Raw genomic sequence first — 15,523 nt, 5'->3', positions numbered from 1 at the left:
AGAGCCAAATGAGCATTCTCATAACTCCAGTGTCAGGTAAGTATAGAAAAGCCGCCCACCCTCTCACGTAAAGGGAACAGATCATGGTTATTCAACCACGCAGACCTTAAACACCTCACCCTGTGGATGAGAGTCCATTTCAGTGAGATATTTAAAGGTCTGCACATTGCATTCCAGCCCTCAGGAAGTAATGGCATCAGAGCTTGATTTGAATTTTTTGCCTTGCAATGAATTTACTGTGTGACCTGGGGTAAGGTAATTAATCTTTCTGAGACTAAATTCCCTGATCTGTATCATGGAGAAATCCACTGGACCTTCCTAAGAGGCTTGTTTTGAGGAGGAAAAAAGAGCAGGTGTGTGAACAGCCAACTCATGTCGGGCTCATTGTAAGTTCTCAGTAAATAGTAAATAAGAGAGATGTCTGAAGTAACTTCATTATCACCCTTCTCTGTATCTTAGAGTAGGAGTGAAGTCCTCAGTTTGGACTCTCACATGCAAATCAGAAAGAGTAGAGAAAGGGCAATAGTCCTTAGGCAAGCACTGGAAATAATTACAACAACAATAATAGCAGCATTAATAGCTGTTATTTATCAAGTGCTTGCAATATGCCACACACTGCTAAGCTCTCTTCCTACAGGATTTGAGTCTCCAGTTTGGCCACACCAACTCAGGTAGGTTAAATACAGGCCATTTGATAAGTTACTTAAAGTCAGAACTGCTCTTCTGTACAGCAGTTACCAGCCAAGGGACTGAGGTCAGGCTGCCTAGGCTCCAATCCCTATTCTCAGTACTTAGTCACTGCCTGACTTTGGAAAAGTTTCTTCACCCACCTGAGACTCTGTTTAGTCATATGCAAAGTGAGAGCAATAGTAGTAGCTACTTTCAAAAGTGTGTCGTGAGGATTAAATGAGATAAAGTATAGAATGGCTCAGCAGAAGGCCTGGTATACCATAGCATTGAATCAGTGTTAGCCATCAGCATTATTATTGTTGTAAAAGCCATAGACCTGAATTATATGGACGGTATTCCACATGTTCCAAGAATTAGATTTTCAGGAAGAGTTGCACTGTGGGTGATAGCATCTTAATCCAAACTCTTTGGATGTTAGAAAACCATCCTTCACATAGTGTTTTGATAGATTTTTGAGTTTTGGGGGCCCAAGAATTCAGGAGCAACACTTGAAAAAGTAATGTCTGGGCCACTGCTTTCTATGGCCTCTGCAGAGATACTTACAGAACATCACAAATACATCCCTTTCCTTGTCAAAGACCACCACATTGAAGTTCTTCCCAACAAGTTGCTTAACTGGCCCCTGGTCCCAAAATTTTGGAATCTCTTCACTGGATTGATGTTTCTAGGAAGCAAATTTGAGAGATCTGACAGTCGCCAGAAAAGGGTTGGCAGTTGGGGCTCCCTGCCCCAATGGGAAACAATGGGAAGTTTTCTCTTGTTCTTAACAAGAGCCTTGGGAAAGAGTTTGAAATGCTCATGTTCAGCCTGAATTGTTCAGGGCCAGTTGAGATCAGAGGGCTAAGGAAGAGGTAGGGCTTCAAGCTGGAATGAATTCTAGCCTTCCAAATATGTAATTTGTGAGGTTCTCAGATGAGAGTTGGGTTCATGTCTTTAACATCTTAACTAGTTTGTCCTGACCTCCCCCCTAAAGTTTGTCTGTTCCCAATTACTTCCTGAATCAAAACCAAGATAATTTACATGACCTGTTAAACCTTTATCACCCTTTGGCTCCCATTAGCCTCACCAAGCTCATTACCATTCTTTCTTTGCTTTCTTCAACCATACTGGTCTTCTGTTTAACCAAAGGGCTAGCTTTCTTCCACCTCAGGCCTTTGTTGATGCCATTCCTGTGTCTGGAGGGCCTTCCCCACTCCCCATTCTTGCTCTTCTTTCTTTATCCAGTTAACTCAGATTTACCCTTCAAAATGATCTCTAGGGAGGGCTTCCCTCACTCTCCCCAAACTAGGTCAGATCCTGCTACCTTAAGTTTTCATAACATTTGATATTTTTCCTTGTATCACGTATTCAAGTTTATCATTTATATCTTATTTTTCTCATTATTTTATTTTCTGGTTATTTGATTCATGTGTCTCTACTACACTAGACAGAATGTCACAAGGGATTTTTCTGTCTTCATCACTGAGTATGCACAGCCTGATACATCATAGGACCTCAGTAAATATTCTGTGAGAGAATGCATGAAAGAATGAACCTAGCTCTGCTTCTTTTTGAAGGAAGTGGTATAAATCTCACAACATATATTTTTATCTACAACCATTGCTTCCTGCAGTCTCTTAAATCCACACCCTTCTCTCCATCTGCACTACTGCTCCCCAACCCAGGTAGCCTTCATCTCTCACCTAGATCACTGCAGTAGCCCCACAGAGTTCTTTCTGCATCTCCTAGTCTTCTCCACACCTTTATTCTACCAGTGGGGTTTTATTTTCACCATACAAATTTTCCTTTCTATTGCTCTCAGGACACCAAGTCCTTAATATGCATAGCTGTCTGGCCTTTACCCAGTTTGCCAGCTCCTACAATACTTCCCTCGTCCCAACCCCAGCCTCTGGAAGGGACTTGAAGATTATTTCTGAGGAAGCATAAAGAGGGTGGGGGCTGGACATGGGAGGTGGGAAATGGTCAAAAAGATGGAAATTAGAAATGGGCCAGACCAGGCATGTGACATCTCATACGTCATGTGAAGCATGCTCATCTCTATTGCAAGAGTTTGGTGGATGTATTGGCCCTTGACAAGGAGACAGACACCTCCTGAGGTTCAACTGGAGGGAAGAGAGAGAAAGGGTAGTGCTGCAGGTAGGTTTGTAGATATGTTGACAGAAAATGAGGGGCCCTTGTCTTAATGATACATGGTCTCGTGCTCAGCTGAGACTGGAAGAAGGAAGGGGATATGAGGACAAAGAGACTCAGAGATGAAGAAAATGAACACACTAAGAGAAATTTCTATAGATATGTCAAGACATTTCAAAGAGCCCACAGGAGGTTTGTGATTCAGTGAAACCAGACTGCCTCAGGGTGGTGTTCTGTTTCTCTAGCATTGGCCTGGAAGCAGTAGGGACATGAAGTGGGTTCAACCAGGGTTGTGATTTTGCCTTGTAAATTCTACAGGGTGTAAAGAAGTAGAAGATAGATAAAGAAATAAAGGGATAAAGGAATTAAGGGAATCATCACCAGAGCGATGAACTATGGAATCCAAGTTCATGAAGGCAGTAGAGAGATTGTGACATGGCATCAGGAGACTGGAAGCCATGAGAAGGGTAAGTATTTACAACAATATGGATACTAGAAAAAGGAACTAAAGGGATGGGAAGCTTGAAATCAGGTTTTCAGAGGGGCTGCCATCTCTAAAGTGTGGCCACAAGAGCAGGTGGCTGGAATGGCAAACAGTGACTAGAGAAGAGAGAGACCAGGGTTTTGCATACTGACATTTCTGGAGGTGATGGCAGAGAAGGGATGGAAAGCAAGTGTGCAATGAGCTTAAGTCCTCAGAGAGTGAAAGGGACATGATCAGAGGACAGCAATGGAAGGTAGGAGCAGGTGATCTAAAAGTCCAAATGCGTGGGGTCTGGCATTTTGAAGGTAGGAGGAATGTCATGGAGGACACCAGCCTCACTACTTGGCCTGTGATGATGATGTGCATAGGAGAAAAAAAAAAAAAAAAAAAACAGCTTTCACTTGAGAAGGAGTGTCTGTGTGGGAATGGACAGAAGGTAATGGGAACCCTTAGAGGGAAAGGGACCAAATATTCTGGCTTGCCTGGAAAGTTCCAATTTATTCTGTTTCAGAATACTTTTAAAGATTGCATGCCCCCAACCCCCATTATTCTCAAAAGTGTTTCCATTTGGTAAGTAAAAAATATGGTCACCTAATGCAGCAGGGTGGCTGAAGGACTTCACAAGTGCTACATAAACAGCAGGAGATGTTGTGTTATGTATGATCCTTCTCCTTCCTTTTATAGCAAAATAGGCTCATTTCTAACCTCCCAGATAAGAGGTCCCTAAAACCTTTAGGGCTAAATCCTGATGGCTTAATACATCCCCAGCCCCCTCTCCCCCAAAATCCATCTATCCTTAAATCTTTCACAGGAGAGTCCAAAAGGAGGAAAAGTGTCTCCTTTCATAGGATGTTGGCCCTGGGAGCTCCTGCATTTCAGTTGAGAGTATCTGCAAAGGAAGTGCCTTTCAGAATAAAGAATTAATGGTGGAATCATAGTGTCAGGACAAGTCAAAAGTTGAAAAGATTGGAGGTGGAGAGATAAGGGTATTTCCCCATTTTGAACCATGAGATTGACCTTTATTCTGCCTCCCTGTTCAGATGACCAAAGCCAGCAAAATTATGAAATTTTGAGGTTCAGGGTAAAGTTTGTCCAACAACAAACTTACCTTGGCACTTCTATTCAGAAAGCTGCGGCCAAATTTCTTGAGATTTTCGTAGGTTATCTCCTCAGAAGGCATTTTGTACCTCGCGTCAGAGCTTAAGTTTAGGATTTGGACACATGGGATATTAACCTCTGTAATCCTGAAGTATTTGAATATATGTCCATTTCTGGGTTCATCTGCATCCACAATGATGAAAAGGATCTGCCAAATCAAATAAAACCTGTGTCCCTCTAGGATTGGAGGCCATGAGAAGGTTAAAGATTAAAACTGGCTAAGGAATCCCTTACTGAGGGAAAGAAACTCCAGAAGCCATGGGAGATCACTAACGGAATGCAAATAGCAGGGTCTATGGAGTGCCTCTGAAAGATAGAGGGCCCCTTTCCATCAGGCAGGGCAGCCCTGTGCCCCAGGGCACAGGCCGATGTTGTCCGTCTGCCTGGTTTCACCATCCTTGTGCAGGGTATCATCCACACAACCACAGGAAGTCAGGAGGTCCTGGACTTTCATCCAGGTCCTTGGGCAAAACCATAACTGACCCTCTCTGTGCTTCTATTTCCTTATCTTATAGAGATTATAAGAGTACCCACCTTATAGGGTTGTTGAGAGAATTAAACAGGACAATGGCTTAGTTCAATAACTGGGAGGTAGAAAATGCTCATATGTCAGCTTTTTTTGTTCTAAATTATTCTTCTGTCAAGGGAATTCATGACTTCATTTACTCATCATTAAACAAATATTAGTAGAGTGCCTACTAGGCATTTTGCTACCTACTGGGGACATAAGATCTGCCCTCATGGAGTTTATGTTCTAGTGGAAAAAACAGACAACAAAGGAGTGAATAAATTAATAAATTCATATAGCAATGAGTGCCAGTTAGACAGTAAAAAGGGCACTGTGATAGAGCATGACCATATAGGTGAAGTCAGGTCAGAGCTCAGTGTTAGGTAGGAAGGTCAGGAGGAGTATCTGAGGAGGTGACATCTTAGCAGGGACATGGGTGATGAGTTAACAAGTCAGGACAACACTGAACCAGGCAGTGGAAATTGTTAATGCAAAAGCCTGGGTTCAGGGAACATAAAGTGTTCTTGAATAGAGAGGAAAGGCCGGTGTGGCTTCAGCATCATGAGGGACAGAGTCACGGGGGACAAGGTTAGAGACATGTCAGAGATGAGATCAGAGCTCTAATAAGGAGGTTGAGTTTTATCTGAATAAGATAGAGGGCCACTGAAGAATAATAAGCCAGAGAGTGCTACAATAATTTGTGAAAAATGACTCTAGTTGCAGAGAAGCAGTAAGATTGGAAGTGGGGAGGCCACTTAGAGGCCACAGCAAACACTGATACCCTCAGGTCATTCATCTATCAAAATATTAAGGGCCCTGTTATGTGCCTGACACTCTTCCGGGTGCTGGGGAGACTGTGAAAACAGAGCAACGTATTAGAACCATCCTTTGTATACTTTCAACAAATATTGGCTAGATGTGAACAGGATAAGATATGGGGGTATGACCTGTCTGAATAGTATTCATCCATTGTCTTTGGCTCTAAAATGGATCACAGTCAATAAATGGCATTCAGGAACCTAGATAGTTGGGGTAAAGGGCATTTAGAACCTTATCTCAGGGGCACCTGGGTGACTCAGTCAACTGGTTAAGCGTCTAACTCTTGATTTCGGCTCAGGTTATGAACTCACAGTGAGATGGAACCCCAGGTGGGTCTCTGAGCTGACAGCATAGAGCCTGCTTGGGATTTTCTCTCTCCCTCTCTCTGCCCCTCCCCTGCTCATGCACTCTACCTGTCTGTCTTTCTCAAAAATAAATAAACATTAAAAAAAAAAAGAACCTTGTCTAACAATATATGCCAAAATAAACTCCACCCAGATTAAAGAGCTAAATTTAAAAAAATAATCTGGAAGAAATATGGCTAAGTACTGACTATTATAACATAAGAGAAATAGAGGGAACCAATCAGATTGTGATCAACTGAATTACATCAAAAATCTATATTTTAAAATTGAATAAAGCAGGAAAAAATATTAACCAGAGATATTTCTGTAATTGGAACAAACTTCCTGGAGAATATGGTGGGATGTAGCACAAACATTAAATATGTTCATGCCCTAGTGGCTTTACTTGTATTTATTTTGGGGTTTAAGGTTTTTAAGTGTTTCACTTGAATTTTAGAGTAATTTTCTTGAAAAGGAAAAGAAGCCTGCCATTACCATACTTCTTATAAAAAAATAAAGAGAAAAAAAGAAACTAATTGCCTCCATAGTCCAGGTGGTGGTAACTACATAAATACAGGTATAGGTCTTAAGAAAAACAGATTTGTTTCTAATGATGATGATAGCAATGATGATAGCAGTGTTCACTGTACATTGCCCATTGTTCTACATACGATGCTTCTAATTCTTACACACAGTTCTCCATTTTACATGACGTGATTGAAACTGAGAGGCTTAGAAACTCAGTGACAAAAATCCCTTGTAAGAGGAAGAAAAGTTATGTAAAGTTTAAGCCTTTCTGCTTCACACCTTCAGGCTGTTCCTATTCCCTGACCTCAGGCAGGGGTGGTTTCTCCTTCTCCTCACCTGCAGGCCAAAAACCACCCACAGTGCAACCACTCATCCTTGCTAGAGCATAGTCCATCAAAAAGCAACCAAACCTCACATTCCCATGGTAGACTTCTCAAAAAGATGAGGGAAGAAGAAGCATAGGTATAGCAAGAAAGGAAGAGACACTGGACAGGAAGAAGGGAGGAGGCTGGTTTAAAATTAAGTAGTAAATAATTTGTAGTATCAATATGCAAATAAGGAAGCTGGTATGGAAATGAATATGCAAGTTCTCTCTGGCTTAATTTATAATCAGCCTGGCAGGCAAATAGCATTAGGGTCTACAGGTTCTGGATCCCCATTCAACAAGGGCAATACCACTTTCCACAAACCTTGTTTGTAAATTCCTTCGATGCCAACTTGTAATGCTGCATTATCATACCAAATGACTCGGATCTTTTAGAGGCGAAGAGCAGCATGTGATTCAGGATGTGCAATTCATAAATCAGATCCTTACTCTGAAATTACCAGGGAAATAGGTCATCCAGGCACACAGCTGCCCCAGCTGCCCTTCTCCCAGGGACCTTTTGGCTCACTGACCTCAGTGTTGTATTCAATAACAAAATCTGTAAGATGCTGCTTTATGACTTGATTGAGGACCTGTTTGTTGGTACTGTCATTAATAAGCTCCTCGCGGTTCACAATTTTTCCCTTGGACAAAAGGAGAAAAACATTAGAGGGCAGTAGCTTCCATAATATAGACACTTAATAAATATAAATAGCAAAATTTTCCCCTTGGACAAAAGGAGAATACCATCATGACAAGTGTAATCCATAATCTTTACTTCATAAATAGGAATGGCCAGCCTGTGGGTGAAACATGGGTCTGTGGCAGCCGTGAAAATCTCCAATCTACAAAGCAGGGGGTGTAACCAGCTGCTGTGCTTTGAAATCCATCCACGTAGTTGTACTGATGCTGAGCAGTATCTTACACACTGCTCCTAACTGATGCACTGTTTCAGGGATACTAAGGCAAGCTCATTTCCAGGAGATGCAGGACTTCTCTGGTAGGCAACTTTGACCAACTTTCTTAGAACTCCACTGCAGTCAAGGACCTTCTTTCCTTCCAAAGGGTCAGACCTACATCCTGGCCTGATGAGTTCTCCCTGCCCCTCCCCCCACATCAGCTCCCTTTGTTCCCCTTCATAGGCATTTTCCCCAATCTTTTGCATATCTAATCCTGTTGATGACTGCTTCTCAGAAGGACTGCAATTAACATAGAGAAGGAAATAATTCCCTGTAGCCCAGGATCAAAGTCTGCAGGGGAAGGAGAACAAAGAGGTGGCTCTCTTAGTTGGTTTCTTTCTACTCCATCTCCTTCTCGTTGCGTCCACCAATCCTACGCTCTAGTCCAAATCCCTTCCCTGGACTCCTGCAAAAGCCTTCTAATGGTCTTCCAATTTCTCCCCTTGTTTCCCTCCAACCCATTCCCTACCTTCAGCCAGAGTGATGCAGTTAAAAAGCACTTATGTCATTCTCTTGCTCTAATACTGCACAGCCCCTGTTGTCCTTTGGACAGAACCAAAACCCTTTTCTGGTCGTAGTAATAGTCTGATAATACTAATCAGACTTATCAAGAGCTCATATTGTACCAGTCACACCGTTCTAAATATGCCATATGCAAGAACTCTTTTAATCCTCATAACATCTCACTGAGCTGTGAATCATTATTTCTTCCATTGTACAGTTGAGGAAATCAAGGTACAGAAAAATGAAGTGACTTGCCCAGGGTTGCTAAGCTAGTGAGAGGTAGAGCCAAGATTCCACCCCAGGCTGTCTGACTCTAGAACTCATGCTCTTAACCATAAAAATAGACCAACTTTGTCCTAACTGAATTTTTCAAATTTGCTCTTTGGCTTTTGATATTGTGATGAGGTTTGTTCTGTGGAACTGTCAATAATTTTTTTATGTGGTCCAAATTTATCAGTATTTCTTTTCATAGATTTTGGGGTTTCTGTCAATGCTTCATAAAAGGGCTTTCCCACTACAAGTTTAGAAGCAAAATCCTCCATGACATCTTCTAGTGTTTCCATGATTTCATGGTTATATTTTTAAATCAATAAGAAATCAATCTGGAATTTAATTTGGTGGAAGGAGAATACATAGATTTAGCTTTTTTTTTTCTAAATGGCTACCCAATTCAACACTAATCATTGAATAACATATTTTCCCTAATGATCTAAAATATCACCTTTATTATATACTAGATTTCCATATGTATTTGTATCTATTTTTAGACTCTATGTTGTCCCATTCAGATACATAAATCAGGTTATTTTATTCTCCGACTTAACACTTTTTAATGACTTCCAAGAGCCCAAGTAAAAATGTAGTGGCTCACAGTCTTAAGCAGATCTGGGTATCACTTCACCCACCTCCTATGTGGCCTTGGGCAAGTAAACTAACCACTCTGAGCCATATCTATAAATAACATGATTACTGTAAGGATTTGGCTTTGTGTGGGGAGGGAGTAAGGCATGTTTCAGGAACCAGACTACAGTGTTTAGAGTAACACTGTTCAATAGAACTTTCTGTGATGATGGAAATGCTCTGTATATCTATGCTGTCCAATACAGTAGCCACTATCCACCTGTAGCTAGTTTGATTGGGGAACTAGAATGTTAATTTAACTAATTTTAATGTAAACAGTCATATGTGACAAGTAGCTGCCATATTGGGCAGCTCAGATCTAGATCCCAGAGAGGAAGAAGGGGAAGATGTGTAACAGAGGCTAGGCTGTGAAAGGCCATGTAGGTCTTATTGGAGACTTGAGTCTTTATCCCAAGAATAATAGGAAGCCATTAAAAGGCTTTCCAGTGGGAAGGAGGCAGGTGGCCATCAGTTGGAGTTTTGGAAAGATTGTTCTTTACAGTACAAGAGAGATTGTGGTAGACCAGTTGGGTAGATGTTGTATTAGGGTATAGGAGATCATGGTCACTTGACTTAGGATAGTAGTAATATAGCTAAATAGATAGATTCAAGGGATATTTTTTGACTTAAAATAAGTAGGATTGGAGTGATGGACTGGTTGTGAAGGGTGGAGGAGAGGGAGGTTTTAGAATAATGCCTGGGTATTCTGACTTTGCTCATATGGGAGAAATGGTGACACCATTCATTGAGAGGGGAGAAAACACTGTAAGAGGATTTGGAGGGGAGATTGTGTTAGGCTTGGTCATATTGAGACAGTTGGTGATGGATATGAAAGTCTGGAGATAGAGAAGTCTGGGTGGAGATGGAGATTTGTAAGTCATGATTATATGAACAATATTTGCTGTTGGAGGTTGGGTGGGAGAGGATGGACCAGAAGAAAACACAAGGTAGAGGACTGAGCCTTAATGAATGGCATTTACTGATCCAGAAGAAGAGGAGGAGCTTAAAATAAAAAATGTCTAAAAAGGCCAGAGAAACTCCAGGAGACTGTGTGATCTCACAGCAGCTGCCTGGTCCAATGCCACTTAGTTCACAAGTGGCAGAACTAGAATTTGTGCCCAAAGCCTATAGATACATGCATTGTACACTATTTTGAACTGGAGACACTTCACTAGCAATAGAATCAAAATCTTACCTTTTTGAACACCAGAAGACTGTCAAGGGTGACGTGGAAACGCCCAATGGCATTGCTAATTGATATCACTCCAAACGTTAGCTCTGGGAAGTCTTTGATCACATCATAGAACAACTCTGCTACTTCTTCCTCTAAATCCTGTTTGGGGAAGGATGTTGGGTAAGGCTTTGGTAGAAAGCAAAATACCTGGCTTATTTAAGGTCAAGGTAGAAATGGTGACCAATTTGTCTCCTCACCTTTCCAAGTTCTGGGGTTTTCCTGGGTCCCCTAAATCCCTTTTCATGGATGTTTCATACTCAGAATACTTATATGGCTATGACTAAGCCCAAAATAGACAACTCCACAGAGATTAATGAAGAGAATTGATAAACTTGATTTTTTCCAATTATTTATAATAAGGTTGTTCTAAACACACAGGTTTAGACTTAAACATTTATTCCTTAATTGCTTTCAGAAGAGGCGACTGATCTGGCCACATGGATCACCAAATATGAGAAACGTGGGGCTGAAAAATGAAATGAGACAGAAAGAGGCACATACTCTTCCTATGTAAAAATATAATGCCAAAGTCCTGACTTCTACTGGGGGAAGGAAAGAATCGTCAGAGTTACAGGACATGAGTAGAGACATATGAGAAACTCATTCTGCACAAGGAAAAACAATTTGCAAATTATTTATTATTCAGTGATGTTCTAAATGGGCCTCCAAAAGATCAGTTATACTATCAAAACCAATTTAATAAATGTCAGTCTCCTCTCCTCTCTCTGCATTCCTGTCCACCTTTCTGGTTAGCATCTCCTACCACTTCACCTTCCATTCTTTCCTTCTTCATTTTAACCCTGGAAAAACAGCTTGTTGGAAAAGGAAGAATGGGCATGGAATTAACCCAAGTGGAAGACCTCTCCTCACCGCCCCCCCTTCCCAGACACAGAATCCTTACCAGTTGAAAAGTCACCTCCCACCTCTTGACCCCAGTACCTGGAAGAAGCCAATGATGACCAAGGGCCTGGATTTCACAAACTCTAACACCTGCTGGGTGTTATTGAACAAAAATGCTTTTTGGCTAATTTGTCTTCTCAACCAAACGACCAAGGCAGTAGATTCAACCACTCCTGGAAACAGAGACAGTTCAGTGGATCTCATAGCAGTTTCCTCTTAAACTGGAGCAAGACTTGTTTTTTCCAAGTTTAATGAGCAGAAGCATCTCAGTCTTGGACTCCCACACATTAAAGGCCAAGGTCAGTCCTTCTACTCCTTCCCACCCCAGTACCAAGGCATGAACATTAACAGCAGCAGCTAAACTTCATTGAGCACTTACCAAGGACAAGGCACTCTGCTGAGCAATTTGCATATATTATATCCCCAAAACAACACTACCATATGGGATAGATACTCTTACCCTCCCCATTTTGCAAAAGAGAAAACTGAGGTTTGACTTTCCAATGGCCATTCTACTAGTGCACCTGGGAATCAAACCCAAGAGGAAGCATGCCTTCTCTTCTTTTCTTACCTACCTTCCAAAGTGACAGGAAGATAGATTTATTAAAAAAAAATAAATGAATGAAATGTAAATAAAAATACCAGCTAGCTTTGTGACTTTGGGAAAATTCCATTATTGCCTATGCCTCCAACTTCTCATTGAGACCTTCTCATGAAGGTCATAGGTCATGACTTCCATTTCTCAGCTATCATATGGGAGGTGCTAAGCACAGCTAAATCTTAGCTTCTAAAATTGGGACACATATACCATGTCTGGGGAGACTTAATAGTGTGCCAAAATGTACATGAAGCTATAGACATATGTTTGCTAGAATCATCAATTCCACATGATGGTAGATAACATAAAATACTATTTTCTATCAAAGATTACTATAGAATAAAATGAAGCATTTAAATTGAGTTTATGAGATAAAGCAGTGTTTGTTTTAAGTAGCTTTGGACTACATCTATAGGCCCATATTCCTTCACTCCGCATTCATTCCTTCACTCATTCGTTCATTTGACAGATATGTGCTGAGTACCTATTATGTTATTGAGTGCTGTGCTTGGTCCTGGGGATATAATGGTGAGCAGAAACAAACACAATCACACTGTTTTGCAGCTCTCGTTCTGTTGACTAGGACAATTGTCAAATAATTACACAAACAAGCATATAATCACACTCAAAGTAGGTATTCAGAAGCAAAGTTCTATGAGCCTGTAGCAAAGATACATGACCTAGACTGTGTATTCAAGGAGGGTTTCCTGGAGGAAATCACTTATGAGCTGAAAACTGAAGGATGCAAATGAGTCAATAAGAAGGCAGCAATAAGAAGGAAATTGGACAAGGAAGGAGAGGGAAAGGCTTCCAGGCAGAGCAAGCAGTCTGTGCAGGACAAATTGCTACATGCAGCTTGATGAATGCATGTCAGGTGGTAAATTGACTGGAAAGGACTCTATTTTCAGCATCTTTGCTTACATATAAATATATATGTTTATATAAATATAAACAATATAAGTTTAAAAAACTTACAGTGGAGTATATTTGCATACAGAAAGGTGTACAAATTATAATGTATAGTCTTATGAATTTTTGCAGAATGAACACACCTGCGTACTACCCAGATCAAGAGATAGATCATTGCCAGGCTCTCACAAGTCCCTACTGGGCCCCCTCCTAGCCCCTGACACACCCCTACCGAAGGGTAACCACCATTCTAACTTCCAACAGCATGCATTAGTCTGCCTGCTCTTGAACTTCATATAAATGGAATCACAGTGTGTGTTTTGGGGTTTGGCTTTGTTACATTTGTGAGATTCATGGGCTGTTGCACGGGCTGTGTAGCATTGTGTTTTGTGAATATTCTATAATTTATCCATCCTCTGTTGGTAAGCATTTGGGTTGTTTCCAAATTTGGGGCTGTTAATTAATTTTCATGCATGTCTCTGGGGGCACGTTGTATGCACTTCTGTTGGGTACATGCCCAGGAGTAGAATTTCTGGTCATAGGGGATGCTGCATTCAGCTTTAGTAGATACCAATTAGGCCATTTTAAAAGCCACAATGAGTCAGGCCTATAGAAGTTCATAGAAGGACGATGTGCTGGCCTCAGGGGACAGAGAGAGATGGGGGAGGCTTCATGCCAGCCTCAGACCAAGGCACTCCACCCTGTGGCAGTCCCCCTCTCTTCCTGGATTCAGCCCCAAGGCTGAGTTTCTATTTTCACATTCATGTAGACTATTCTATGTTCTAAGCCATCTTTCAGAAAGAAGCAGGCACAAATTATGGAAATAGTTTCTCTTACAGGCATTTGTCTGAAAAAAAAAATGTTGTAAGTGCTCTGAAAGGAACTGGTTTCAAAGTCCCGAAAATACCAAAAAAGGTGAACAAAAAGCCCTCCGAGTCCATTTGAATTTCAGGTCATCAGAACCATAGTGCCGATCTCATGTGCCACTGTCTCCTGCTGTCCGTACGGCAGCCATGCCCTCTTCCCCCGGCACACTGGGCCTTGGCACCCACCAGTCCCTCCACCTGTGCTGCCTTTTCCTCAGCAATCAGGGCATCTCCTCTGGCTTATTAGTCCTAGATTTGGACTTTTCTTACCACCACCCTCCTCCCCATCATACCATTTTCTATTTTATGATCTATTACATTTTCTGAAACTTTCTACCTTTTTCTGAAACTACAATTTTTGTCTAGCTTGCTCGCTAGCTCCTGTAACCATCTGGCTCATACTAGGTGCTCAAGAAATAATTACAGAATGGATGAATGAGGTGAATGAATTATAAGATAAGCTGGCTTAAAGGAATTTGATCTCAGATCATCTTCTCTGGGATGTCTGAGTTCTCTTTGCCCCTCTGGATCCCATGGGACTGAGGTAGCTCTTAACTTGATAAATAGTTTGTTCCTGAGTGTCTGCAGATCAGTCACTGCCCCGCTGGCCATGTGTCTCCCCTGACTCTTGACTCGGAGCCAGAGGACATGGTAACAACTGAGGTGTGAATGTTATGTTAATGATTGACTGGGGCTGTCGTTCCACTGCATATTTCGAAGCACAAGCTATGAATGCATCATTAACTGAGGCCCTGAAGCCAACCTGAGTTTCCCTCCCTCTAGTGAGGAGGCCATGGCCAAGTCTCCCACCATTAATCCTTAGGAGACTAGAAGAGAACCAGAACTATAGCTTTGACCCAATAAGGACTAACCCCCACATGGGGAAGTTTTCATAAAAGTTGGGGCAGGAGACTAGCAGAGCTCTGTTGCCCGTCTTAGCTCAGGGAAGCCCTGTCAAGTTGGCAGAATTGACAGTATTCATCCTATTTAGGAAATGAGGAATTGGAAGGCTGGCTCAAATTCTCATAACTAGTGTTTGTCCTAAGTCTAGGCCCTGGTTCCCTCCCAGTATCCCACTGCCTCTTTCCCTGGTTGGGGGTAATACTGAAGAAGAAGAGGGATGGGCAAACCTAGTAGAAATATGGGCTGGCTCCTTGTCCCAAGTCTGCCTGCAGTGGGGCAATTGCAATTCTATCCCATTCAAACTCAAAAACTATTCTTGAAGAACCTAAGTGTCCCTGGGCACTGCACAAGGGTCAGGAAACTAATGGTTTGATAATAATTAAGGACCACATCTGCCATTTACTTTAGAGTGCAGCACAATGCACAGCAGGGGTTGGTCAACCGCAGCCCATGGGCCAAATCTGACCTGCCATTTGCCTTTATAAATAAAGTTTTATTGGAACACAGCCACACCCATTTATTATTGTGGAACTGCTTTTCCACTGCATCAGCAGAGTTAAGTAGTTGTGAAAGAGATTGTCTGGCTCCTCACAGAAAACATTTGTTTTCTGCAGTGCTTATTAGCTGGGGATTGTTGAGAAAGTTGTTGTTCCACTTCTCTAAGCCTCGGATTCCCCAGCCCCTACACTGGGCTGTGACATATGAAAAGGGGGCCAGAACAGTGG

The 15,523-nt window shown here is 41.8% G+C and overlaps 1 protein-coding gene across 1 annotated transcript in view; it reads right to left on the bottom strand.

The window, feature by feature from the left end:
• PDILT (protein disulfide isomerase like, testis expressed) overlaps positions 1-15,523 on the bottom strand; it is a 42,617-nt gene that overhangs the window by 4,461 nt on the left and 22,633 nt on the right. The window contains exons 4-9 of the mRNA XM_047839367.1: positions 11,562-11,695; positions 10,584-10,721; positions 7,559-7,669; positions 7,351-7,476; positions 4,413-4,610; positions 1,234-1,354 (exon numbers count right to left, since the gene is read on the bottom strand). Of these exons, the coding sequence (XP_047695323.1) occupies positions 1,234-1,354; positions 4,413-4,610; positions 7,351-7,476; positions 7,559-7,669; positions 10,584-10,721; positions 11,562-11,695 (828 nt within the window). The remainder of the gene's footprint in view (positions 1-1,233; positions 1,355-4,412; positions 4,611-7,350; positions 7,477-7,558; positions 7,670-10,583; positions 10,722-11,561; positions 11,696-15,523) is intronic.

Source organism: Prionailurus viverrinus, chromosome E3 (assembly GCF_022837055.1).
Source record: "Prionailurus viverrinus isolate Anna chromosome E3, UM_Priviv_1.0, whole genome shotgun sequence".
Lineage (NCBI taxonomy): Eukaryota > Metazoa > Chordata > Mammalia > Carnivora > Felidae > Prionailurus > Prionailurus viverrinus.
This window is presented reverse-complemented; position numbering and strand designations above follow the sequence as displayed.